The following is a 12,809-nucleotide window of genomic DNA, read 5'->3' as shown; positions in this document are numbered from 1 at the left end:
AGACTGCAGGCAACTCTTGAGTCACCTGTTACTGTTATAAGGGAAAGCAGACAGCATGAAATGAGAACCTCTCTCCTGTGTTGACTTTTCAGCATAGTAGAGTCCTTGGGAAGCGCATGCATCTGGTATCTGTGCCTCTTCACCCTGCAAACCCTCCCTACCCTTGACCACCGACTTCCTGGGAGCTGCTGGAGGTGTCGGGGGAGGCGGGGTGAGGAGGCAGGTCAGGATGGCCATGGTAACTAATGCCACTGGAGCAAGTGCTACCAAATGCCCAGACACTGGTGTGTACAGCATAAGAGCGCTCCCTGACTCCTCAGGGCCTGCTGTGTCTTGCCTGTTCTAAATCGCCAGAAGCTCCACCCTGTTCATGTTCTTCATTTAATCCTTTCTAACTTAGAACTATTTTTGATCCTTGGCTGTACTTCATTAATTTTGAAATACCAACAGTGCTAGACGAACACTAATGTCTCATAACTTAGGTGGGTTTACTTTTTCTGCTCTAAATTTTTATTTCACTTTGAATTATTAGCTAGTTCTAAAGGTATTTTGCAGAGATAGTTACTCTGACTGGTATCTGCAAGTTTATTTTATCACTTGGGATTTCTTTGAAGAGAAAAGGATGTATTTCATGTATCATAAAACCTACCGCTCCTTGTACTGGTTTGCAGGCATAGCTCAGAAACGTGTAGTCAGAGCAACTCGGAAGAAGAACTGCTCTGCCCTCCAGAGGTCTCCCTGGATGGACTGGTCATGAGAGCATACTTAGCAGCGATATGGCATCGCGATCAGGGGAGCGGATGCTGGAGCCTGACTGCCTATTTCCAAATCCACCTTGAACACATTCAGTTGCGGGACCTTGGCCATGTTCGCCTCTGTGTGTCTTAGTTTTCTCATCAATAGAATGAGGACAGTAACAAACATCTACCGCATAGAGAGTTGTGAGGATTGAATGCTTTCACACTTAGAACAGCCCCTGGCACATCCTGTGTCCTGGAATGTGACAACTGCTGCTGTTACTTTTATTAGTTTTACTCGTGTTACTATTTTATGACAATCTCATTTTCAGTCTTGGCTTATGTGAGAGACACTTAAATGTACAAAGCTTCGCTTGCCTTGAGAGTGGCAGTGTGCTCCAGGAACAGAAATTCAGTGGGGTCAGCTTATTATCTGACCACTGATCCCAGAGATCACCAGGTACTTGGTAAACATCCTCTTTACCTGGCAGGCAAGGCCTGACACTTCCCCTGTTTCTACTGGGCTTCCATTGACTCACATGCATAAATCCCCCTATCGTTAGGACTTCCCCTGCCACCATCGGGGCAGTGTGCTACTGGCAACGTCCCGGGTTGTGTGTGGAGACACTGAGCCCTGTTGTTTACTTTAGAAGTTTATGGTCCCCAGAATGCTGCTCCCCTACAACTGTCTCCTGCAGCATGAAGGCTGACATTGTATCATGGCTGTGTATCCACATGCATTTATTAAATCACACCTCCCTTACAGCCCGGATCTGACAGAACTCTGGGAGCTACCCCTTCATAAGTAGATCAAAGCCAGGCACCAACGGGCAAATATTTTAAACACTCGTACTGTAGCCAGGAGCTGCAAGGACTAGTAAGATAGGAGTCTGAGCACACGGTGAGTACACATTCTCTGGAGTCAGAGCTCGTGCACCGTGGCCTGAATATCTGCGGTGTGCATGGGTGTGCCGGGCACTCTGTTAACCATGCTGCATACAGTGGCTCCTCCCGAGTCTCAGATGTGACATTGGAGTGCTGCCCCAAGTCCAACTGGAACTATTTCATGGCCCCAAAACCCTTTCGTGTGGTTTAAGTTAGAAGTGGTATTGGTTGTTTCTGACCCTGAAACCTGTGTGTGATGGGGCTGCCAGACTGTGACTGCTTCGTACCACGCTGTGCTTTGAAGTGGTCAGTAAAATGATTCCAGAGCATGTCATGTACAAAATTAGTTTCATTGCCACAGGATCCTTCACCGCCAAAACCCCGTGAATGTGAGGTACCTGTGAGCATGGCCCTCCATTGGCCACAGAAGCTTTTGGAGTGGGCAGTGTGTGCGATGATTGTGCAGGGCACAGGTCATCTTCCCATGACTTCACTGCCAGATGGACGGGCTCATGGGTCCTGCTTTGCCTGCCGTGGGCTCATGGGTCCTGCTTTTGCCTGGCGTGGGCGCTTGAGCTTTCACATCTGGGACTGGTGAGGGATGGAGAGCACACGCCCAGCAAGGCCTGGACAGCGCACTGGTGCCACAGCCCTTCGTTTAGGCCCACGAGATGCAGTGGAGGAAGTGTGAGCCTTGTAGAGAGAGAGAGGTTTCAGGCTTCAGAGAGGAGGCCTGTGAAGTCAGGAACATCTCCCCTCTCCCTTTACGATTTATGAAATGTACATTGTGCCAAGCAAGGACAGTGGATTGGCCTTCATTTCAGCATCTTTAATAAAGTACTGATTTGGGTTATGCACAGAGGTAAAATCTCTAGTGGACAGAGGTATGAAATGTAGTTCTGTCAAAACTCAGCAGTGTTTTATGGGGCCTATGTACCACTTCCCTTATGGCCTAGAAGCCGAGAAGCAGCCTCAGCTTTCAGTGCAGGGGTGTTACTGAGATGGTTTTTTCCCTTGGGAAAGACGGAAACTGCTCCTTCTTATAGTGTGTATTAAATGCAAATCTTATTCTGTATTCTTCAGATTGTAACCTATAATACAAATCTGACAATTATTTCTCTGCCTTCTTTTAGTATTTTGTTTTAACACTTTCAGTATTAGCAATTAGCCATTAATTGGCAAATTGGAGGGTATACATAGTCGTGATTTTAACTTTTATTTTTAAATGCTATTAAGGCATAACAGGCTACAAAACATAGAACAGGACATACAGCACTACATGGAAACATTTGAAGCACAGATGTTCTCTCATATTAAAATATAAAAACTCAGAGGGAAATTAGATACCAGATAGACCAACAATTTAGAGAAGGAAGAGGGAGCCAAAATGGGTGGTTTGTGGTGGGTATTGCACACATAGTTTTCAGCGTCACGCAGGGAGACCCTGTGTAGAATCAGCACCATAAATTAGACTTCTACTTTAATTTTCTGAATGAGAAGAGTATGCAGTGGGACCAGTGACATAAATGAGAGTTGAGAACAAAAGATAATCATGACAGATGAAGGTGGAAGTAAAATGAACTGTAGAAAGCAATGAAAATATCTCTTGACATTTGAGTTTATTCTGAAAAATTTGTGGCCCCTTGCAAAAGTAAGGGGATCTTCAGATGTATCTCTGCCCCAGGACCTCCATGTTGTCTGGCCCCCTCCCTCTCTCCAGCCCCCTGCCTTACTCTCCAGCAACCCTGCGAGCGGGAGCTCTTCTTTTTAAGGAGGTGGTCCCAACGGGTAGCGCGAGTCCCATGAAACTCCAGGAAGCCCAGGGCTCCCTGGGCAGCACTTTGGGAAGTGTCTTTTTTCCTCTCAGTAAGAAAGTTCTCAGACAACAGGGACAAGGTCATTGAGGACACTCCCCTGGGAATGCACTGGGGTGAGATGGGGTGAGGGGGTTGCCTTTTCAGGGCCACACTCTCGGCGTGTTTTCTTCTTTGGCTGACAGAAATTGGCATATTTTAAAGTATTTTGTAGCAATATAACACATTTTGAGAACAGTTTTTAAACTGAACTACTACTTTGCACTCTAAAAAACTCTACATTTTTACCATGGTCCGAGAAGATATTTGTTTAGGTGTGACAAGGGATTTGTGAAGCATCTTCATCTAGGAAAACCTTTTTCTAACAGGGCAGATAATTACACAGGTTTGTAAAAGCCTGGGTGGAGTAGGCTTGCCGGTGCTGACCGTGCTCTGTGCAGGCCAGCTCTGGGAGAGGTTCTAATTGTGTGCCCCTCCCTGCTCCACAGTGTACTTTGGAAAGCCCTGCAATACACAAATCCCTTGACTTCATGGGTTTGTTATCTAAAAAGAGTTTTAAAATATAGGCCGGGCGCGGTGGCTCAAGCCTGTAATCCCAGCACTTTGGGAGGCCGAGACGGGCGGATCACGAGGTCAGGAGATCGAGACCATCCTGGCTAACATGGTGAAACCCCGTCTCTACTAAAAAATACAAAAAACTAGCCGGGCGCGGTGGCGGGCGCCTGTAGTCCCAGCTACTCGGAAGGCTGAGGCAGGAGAATGGCGTGAACCCGGGAGGCGGAGCTTGCAGTGAGCAGAGATCCGGCCACTGCACTCCAGCCTGGGCGGCAGAGCGAGACTCCGTCTCAAAAAAAAAAAAAAAAAGAGTTTTAAAATATATATCCTGGATGCAAAAACTAAATACACATATTACATATAATATATGTATCTGTTATACAGATATTATAAATAAAGTCCGTATATATCAGAACACCATGAAAAGTCTTTTAACACGTTTAAATCATTTTAATTTACATAATGCTATTTTTTCAATGCCAGTACTTTTTAGGGTTGGTTTATTTATTTACTTATTTTTGAGACAGAGTCTTGCTCTGTCACCTAGGCTGGAGTGCAGTGGCACAGTCTCGGCTCACTGCAACCTCTGCCTCCCGGGTTTAAGCGATTCTCCTGCCTCAGCCTCCCGAGTAGCTGGGACTGCAGGCAGCTCACCACCACGCCCAGCTGATTTTTTTGTATTTTTAGTAGAAATGGGGTTTCACCATGTTGGCCATGCTGGTCTCAAACTCCTGACCTCGTGATCCACCCACCTCAGCCTCCCAAAGTGTTGGGATTACAGGCGTGAGCCACTGCTCCTGGCCTGTTTATTTATTTATTCAACAAATATTCATTGGTGCTTCCCATGTTCTAGGCCGGAAGTTGGCACACCTTTTCTGTGAAGGGCCACATAGTAAATATTTTGGCTCTGCAGGCCGTGCTATCTCTTGGCAGCTGCTCCACCCTGCCCTTGCAGTGTGACAGCAGCCGCTGACACAGGCAAGTGATGGGCGTGGCTGTGTGCTGTAGAACTTTATTTACAGATACTGACATTTGAATTTCAAATAATTTTCATGTGTCAGAAATCAGTATTCTTCAGATTTGTTTCCAATCATCTAAATATATTAAAACTGTTTTTAGTTTGCTGTCATAAAAAGCACAGGCCATGATTTGCTGACCCCTGTTCTTAGCAGTCTTCTAAACACCGACAGAGCAGTGACCAGAACAGAGTTCCTGTCGCCCTGGAGTCTACATTTAATGATGTACAGGACTTTAAGTAGCACTGATTTTGATAGCTGAAAGAATAGTTTAGCTTGATGGAATCTGTCTCATCAGACAATTCCAGTTTTAACATTTCAGCTTACCCGACTGTACTTTAAAAGTGAGCTTGGCACATCAATCTGCTGGTCATTAAAACCCTTACCATGGATTGTTTTTCTGTATCATGCTGTTTCCCAGCCTATGTTCTTCTCCCCTGCTAATATCTTATCCCCTTGCTGGTACAAGACCACCCAGTTTAGTGTTGCGCCATGTGTTGAACCAGCTGAGGCCCAGTGCAGTGCTGCCTCGGCCATTCAGCAGTACAAGGTGCTTTACTGACGCTGTGGTCTGGGTGGCCTGGGTCAAGACCCCAGAGTCCCCTGCTGAAGAGCTGGCCAGCACCATCAAGTCCCGCTCTAGTGCTGATTGCAGGGTTCTTTCAAGGCAGTTTTGCAACAAACAGGCTCATGCCTTCTATTTGTAGTAGCTATGGAAACGTTAGAAGCTCTCTTTCTAAAGCTAAGCATACAATAAAGCACTTCAGATGTTGGTAGGATTAGAGACTTTAGAAGATGTTTAATTTTCTCCCCTACTCTTTCTTTCTCTCTGTCCCTTTAGAGAGGGAACAAGAGGGCAATGTGAATATTAACTGAGACTTGCTTTAATCTCTCTCGTGACACTTCAGACTGTCTAGGTCTGCACAGGCTGCACTCTAACAAGGAGTGGCATGCATATTCATGACCCAGGGCTGTGGACCAGACACGCTCTCTAGGGCTGTATTTTACAATGTTTTTATTTTCAACTCAAATTTCGTGAAAGAAACAACTATGAAAAATTGATTTTGTGATTACGATTAAGTCTAGAACCCAAGACAGCAGTGCTAAAATGTTCTCACTGGAAATAGGAACAGATTAGAGGAGGTTTGTGTAGTATTTGATTTCCAGATAGACAACACAAACCCCAAAATGTTGGTGCTCACTTAGAGGGGGCAGTGAAGCAAACTTCACGTCTACCTAAGAAGAATGCATGGGGGTTCTGCCTTCATGAAGTCCTCCTTAAACCGGAAGGAAAGATGAATTTCACTTAAAATACGTGAGAGTATTAAATGTATATTTAAATGAAAAGTATTGAGGTTTACTATTATTGGCATGGTTGTTATTTCTGATTTTCAAGGCCCTGAAAGGGGGTTGATTCCAGAGTGGTCTTGTGGCCCTATTTCTTCTCAGCCTTTCACACTTCCTTGACTTACATCTTTTTGCACTTTGGTACTAATTTTGGAAGAAGACAAAAGTGCGTTTTCTGCTTTGGGCTTCAGTGCTTCTTCCGTTAGGTTGTCAGGTCAGTGGCTATGCCAAGAATCTGCTCCTTGTGAAATACTGGACTATCATATTTTGTTCCTGAGGTAGTATGCCTGAAGCCTGGGGCTGCAGAGGGCTGAGCAGGACCTATCACCCCAGCTGCAAGCGGTGCCCCTGTTTGAGGGAGACACCTGGCAACCCTTCATCTCCAAGAGGGCTTTTCTTCAGTCTCATTCTTTCTGTGCTCCACTTGTCTTATATATAAAGCGGGCATTGTGTAAGTTTGTATTCTACAGAAATTAGCTACCAAACACTTTAAGGGTGGGTTGCTATTAAAATACCATGATAACAGTATTTTCACAAAATGTGATAGAAATGTTGCCCTCCAACCCCAAGATGAACAGATTAAAATCCACTCTTTGCTCCCATCTACATGGGAATTCTGGTGTTTTGTTGTTGTGGACCTTTTATTTACGCAGTCCAGCCTCCTTGCCTGGGTTGCGTTTATATCGGTTTACTTTCATCTAATCTCTCAAACGCTAAAAAGCCCTGGGTCGGGAAACCACACCAAGAACAGGAGGCAAAAACACAGCCTGTGGGTCGCTGCACTGCCACCGTGGCCCCACCCACGTGGTGAATGAGAGATAGCATGCTTGCATTTGTTCATTTAGCAAACATTTCCCAGCACCACGCTAGGGACAGAGCACAGAGAAGTGAGTACCACTGGGCTTGTTGCGAGGAGTTCACAGTGCATTAGGGCATACAGAAATATAAACAAAGAGTCATAGCTTACATAATTTCAATAAGGCCAGACACGGTGGCTGTAGTCCCAGCTATTCAGGAGGCTGAGGCAAGAGGATCACTTGAGCCTAGGCTTTCAAGATACAATTTCAATAAGTACGTATTGAACATGCAGCTTGTGCTGGGAACTAGACTCGGTGCTAGGATATCGAAGTCAATTAGATGGGACTCCTGCGCTCGAGGAGCTCACAAACTCATAAACAGATGAGTACAGTGCAGTGTGATGAGAACTGTTAAAAAAAAAAAAAAAAAAAAAAAGACTGCATTGGCAACAGACAGCAGGTGCACCTAATTTAAGCAGGTGTCGCGGGGTAGCTTAGACAGGGAAGGCTTCCGGGAGACTGTGATACTTTGCTGAGTCTCGAAGCCTAAGTGTGCCCCATGAGAAAAGAAGCAGCAGTGAGGAAAGCACATCCCAGGTCAGGGATTTGTGGGTGCAAAGACAGAGGCGAGGCCAGCATTGTGACATTGCCAGAACCTGAGAGATGAGGGTGTCTGGCAGGAGAGGTTGGTAGGGGCCGTCTGGCGGGGTCTCACATGCCCTGGAGTGGAGCACTTTGATAGTCCCTTTCCTCCAGAGACATCCTGTGTTTGCTGCTGGCAGTGACGGTGCTGGCACCAGACTCTTCAGTTTCTGAGCCAACCACCCCTCTGATCTCAGGAGGTCTGAATGCATTATTGGGAATTTCAACTTTCCTACTTTAATTATATTTAAGTGAATAACCAGGATGTTTCAGAAAGAATTGTTATGCTTCTTTCATTTACCATTAGGGAGTTATACTCATGAACAAAAATTCCCCAGTCTTATACATATATTTCTTGCTCCTTGAGTCAGTTCTCCTAATAATCTCTGACTCCTCCTTTTCCTACAAAAAGTGAGAAAATGAATTTGTATATTGCCAGTGACATCCTGGGTGTGAAATTCAAATAATTCATTATTGAGAAATTCACGAATATGTTGTAAGTGCTTGATACCGGGGTTCATTATCTTTATTCTCTATGCTGGCACAAAGTGGGGGTTCAGTGATCATGGAAAAGAGGTGGATATTCAAATTTAAGATTTATGCATTTGAATATTTGAATAGGTTCTGTCTCCAGAAAAGAAATGCAGGCATATAAAGGACCTGGACTTTGTCACAAGAGAATGACAGATAAATGACAAAATGAGAACGTTTTCCCCACCATAGACAGATGACTGATTATAGAAGCAGCATCAGCTGGGCACTGACAGTCCTTTTCTCTGCCATCTGGAAAAGGTCAGTCATTTATACCCACCAGTGGTTTTGATGCTAAACCTCCAAAGACCAGCAGGTCATTCACTCAGCACATGCTGGTTGGTCCTTTGCTTTGTGCCAGGCTCCATGTCGAGGCCCAAGTCCCCAGGAACACACGACCACAGCCCCTGCCGTGGAGGAGCTGGGAGACCCAGGCCAGGAGCTTAAGTGCTGTGAGTGGGGAAGCGGAGAGGACCCTGGGCCAGCTCACCAGGTGGGTATTGGAGGGACTAAGATGGAGCAACCTTTTTAAAGCCCCAAAAACTCTTCCTGAGCATACAGCTGCCCGTGTTTAGTATATTTCAGTTGTCTGACTTCATTGGACAGTCATTTTTACTGTTTTCTTTTGAGGCTGTTGAACTAGGGAGAGAGACTGTTGGACTCATTTTCTTTCCCAGATACTACAGGAAAGAGCACCTGCTTTATGAATGTTGAAAGTTTTCTCCGTGTTCCCATGCCATGTTGGGGGAGCTAGAAATGTCTCAGAACTGGTCCACAGCGTTGCACAGGGGCATTCAGGACAAGATCAGAAGACTTGGCTCTTTAGCTCTAGGGTTTGATACCTTGTGGGGACACTGACGCCCTGGTTCTGGCATTGGCAATGCCCGAGTGGGAAGCATCTGGTAATCATCAGGGGACAGGACTTGTTTGACTTCATGCCTTTATCTGCTCATGGGCAGGGAGGCCTCTTTCTTTGGAAAAGTGTTTATTCCACCCTAGGTTCTTTGTTGTTCCCCTGGATCAGGGTGCCAGGCCCAGTAGGGACACAGCTTCTCTTGGCAGTCTCTTATGTATGTCCCTGAATCCAACCACTGAAGACTGGTCCCTGCAGTAGTTTTTATACAGTCCTTTATAGAACTACATATAATAGCAATTTAATGCTTGCATGAAGTTTACACGGCTCTTGGTGATTAAATCAAATGCCCTACTCAGTAATGTGGCGATGCTATCCCAGTCTTAGTAGGTTGTCTCTGGTCTCCTGCCACGCGGAACGTGCCAGGTGAGCACTTGGGCACAGTGAGCCCTGATGCTTTCAGGAGCCTGAGTATTCAAACTAAACACAGCAAATCCTTCAAAGGCCTTCCAGCTTCATCTTTAGAATACTGAATGCGGGAAATTCCATGGTGACTCCTAGGAAACAATTCTTATTTCTAACTGGGCTCCCATTAAACAAGATGATTTTCCTGATTCTAACCTGACATCTTTGTGACTGATTCTTTAGTGCTCCTCTTATTCTTTCCCTAGTGAGTCAGTAACATAATTATTCAACAAAGGAATGTGTGTGTGTGCACGCACACACGTTTGCCTGTGTGTGTGTTCTTGGGTTCATAAACTTCAGTTTGAGCTATTCTAAGACTTTGCTTCCTTGTTCATTCATTCAACAAATACTGAGTAAATATCTCCGGGTGCCAGTGGCTGGACATCACACACACATGTTGGATGTATATGTGCGTATGCATGCATTGCCTCTTTTTAATGTGTTTGCAGTTTAGATGCATATTCAGAGAATGCATCCTCAAGAAAACCTGTTAATTGATCCTGGATGTTCCGTGTTTCTGTGCTCCTCTACTCCTTTTCTGATAATTCTTATGTGAAGTTATCAAACAGGAAAGTATGTTGTCACATTCCTTCACTCTGGCTCCAGTTCTGACCCAGTGGGTGATATACGCCATCCGAAACCTTACTGAAGACAACAGCCAAAACCAAGATTTGATTGCAAAGATGGAGGAACAGGGGCTGGCAGATGCATCCCTACTTAAAAAAGTGGGTTTTGAAGTTGAAAAGAAGGGTGAAAAGCTGATCCTGAAATCTACTAGAGATACCCCTAAGCCAGTAAGTACCCTCAAGGAAACTGTCCTTCCCTTTGGTTTGTAGAAAGCTGTTTCCACTTCCCCGTTGATTCAAGCACGAGGCTCTTTGTAAGAATATGGATAGGAGAATTGTGCCCTCTCTAGTGGTTTACCGAGGAAAGCCCTAAAGATAGCTGCAAACAGTTTTTTTGTTATGGCTTTATGCTGCCATTTTCTTAAAACAGATAAAATTTCAAACTCATTCTGGGTGAGACATATAAAAGGCATATCAAAATGTATACATGGTGTAAAAGTAAGTTACTCATAGGAATTAGATTTTCTTTAAAAGATAGTTAATGTTCACTATAGTTTAAAAAACAAAACTCCTTGAATATTATTGCATGAATTGTTTCAGGTTTCTCTAAGTTATTTGTGATCACTGACCAAAGTTCTGGGGTTTTTTCCCCTTTGTCTGATGAATCTTGTAAATAGATTTGTTATATCTGCATTTCTTTCTTTTTTCTTCTTAGTGAATGAACTGCATCCAAATACCTGAATATTTGGAATATGTTTCATGGATTTTTCATCTTCTGCAGTATGTGAAATCGCAAGTGTTTGAAGATTTATAAGTACAAATTCGGGAACTTAGGAATTTTTTAGGTAGTGGAGTTTAATGTGTATAAGCTAGAAGTGGAAGTAACTGAGCGTTCTCTTGTTTCTTTGCATTAATGTAACTTTGTGGTTTGCCTTTGTCCCCCTGGATAGAACATGCATTTAAAGAATATATTGTACTTACTGTGACAGCAGATAATAAACCAGTCTCTTGGAGGGCACAACCCTTATTTGACAAAACTTGGACATTGGCTTGGACTGTGTTTGTCCCTTCAGATGGCAACTCAGCATCATTCTTTATATTCCTCTTCTCATTGGGTTTTCTGAACTCTGGCAGGCAGTTGAAGTAGTTTCTCACTGTGATTAATTCTACCAATCTCTTTTCACCCCTCTGCCTTTCCAAAACATTGACAAGACTCATTTCCAGTTAATTAATTCAAGAACCCTCCCTCTTCATTTTAGGTACTGGGCTGTCTTGTCACTGCGCCCTATCCCTTTGGAATGTGGCGGGGAGTGAGGTTGGTGAGAGAACATGTGGGCACTTAACTCTTCTTGTTCTAGTTCGTCCCAGAAGTCGACATCCCAGGCCCCATTCTGTGTCAAGGTGAATGCCTGTGTCCTCCCCGGCTTCATGCCTCTGTCATGGGGGAGGAATAGCTGATGTTCTGCTCTGGTGCAGCGCCATAGCATTAAAGGTACATTTCTGTCTTCTTTGATTTAAAAAGCACCAGTCTTATGAAGGTGCCACTCAGTTTTAGCCACGTCTTCACTGGAATTACAAAAGTACTTTTAGGGAGCAGGAGTTTGTTTGACATCTAGTTATCTGTCTGTCTGTTCATCTGTCTGTCTATCTGCTGTATGAGAGGTAGGAGTGGATTAAATGACCACTGAACTCACTGAATCCAGATCATTCATATTATTAACAAAAGTTCTAGGGGGAGGTCACGTTGTGAATGCTTAAAATATATTATCTTCTTCAACAGCCACATCACCAAACAATATATCCAGAGATTTTGCACAGTTCGTGTTGAACCTTCCAAAATAAAAACAATAAAGACCTGTCCAAAAGTTTTTACAAAAATACTGATTGCTCCCAAATAAAATGCTTCTAAGCTTTGTGTAGGCATACTTTAACTGATTTGTAAAAATAGCTTAAGCATGTTGAGAATGAAATAAAAGTTTTCCCATGTGCTATCTAATGTACTCCGTGTAACTCTGAAGACACATCAGCTTCTAGGATTGCAGCAATCTATGAATAACGTTTTTCTCTCATTTATGACTTTCCATCAGTAAAGAAGCGCTTGCGAAAGTAAAATTACACAAAGGAGTCATTCTCTTCTGGGACATAAAGAGTTAAAGCTCTGTCCTCTAAATAGAAGGCTGGCCAAAGGGAAAAAACAGTGGGAGTCCCTTTTCCCTTTTAACAAGTTTGCAATAGACACTTCTTTTTTTCCTGTCTCAATGGATGTGTGCACACCAGTGGAATCACACAAACTTGTCGGTATGAGCTATATAATAACAAACACAAATAAATAAAAGGGAGCCTTGTGAGAATACAGAATGGGGTAATGGTTATGTGTTTTCTAAGTAGGAAGTGTGGGGCTTGCATAGTGAAAACATGCTGATGACTGCATTGTGGCTGCCTTTGATTCCCTTGGATGGATTAATTCTTGAGCACAACAGCTTCCCTGTCCTCTATCGTGGACTCGGAGCTCCTGAGAACCTTGTTTTACATGCTATAGAGGATTAATCACCACCTCAATCAGTCATTTAGAAGGAAGAAAAAAGCAGGCCAGCCTTACAG

General features: G+C 44.1%; 1 protein-coding gene across 2 annotated transcripts in view; it reads left to right on the top strand.

Moving 5' to 3' along the window:
* Positions 1-12,192, top strand: part of ATXN10 (ataxin 10) — a 176,068-nt gene extending 163,876 nt beyond the window's left edge. For both annotated transcript variants that reach the window (XM_025398303.1, XM_025398304.1), the window contains 2 exons: positions 10,249-10,436; positions 10,924-12,192. In XM_025398303.1, coding sequence (XP_025254088.1) covers positions 10,249-10,436; positions 10,924-10,926 — 191 coding nt within the window. In that variant the 3' untranslated portion in view covers positions 10,927-12,192. The remainder of the gene's footprint in view (positions 1-10,248; positions 10,437-10,923) is intronic.
* Positions 12,193-12,809: the final 617 nt, after the last annotated feature.

Source organism: Theropithecus gelada, chromosome 10 (assembly GCF_003255815.1).
Source record: "Theropithecus gelada isolate Dixy chromosome 10, Tgel_1.0, whole genome shotgun sequence".
NCBI classification, from domain to species: Eukaryota; Metazoa; Chordata; class Mammalia; order Primates; family Cercopithecidae; genus Theropithecus; species Theropithecus gelada.
The sequence above is the reverse complement of the archived record's forward strand: the minus strand, read 5'-3'. Positions and strand labels throughout refer to the sequence as shown.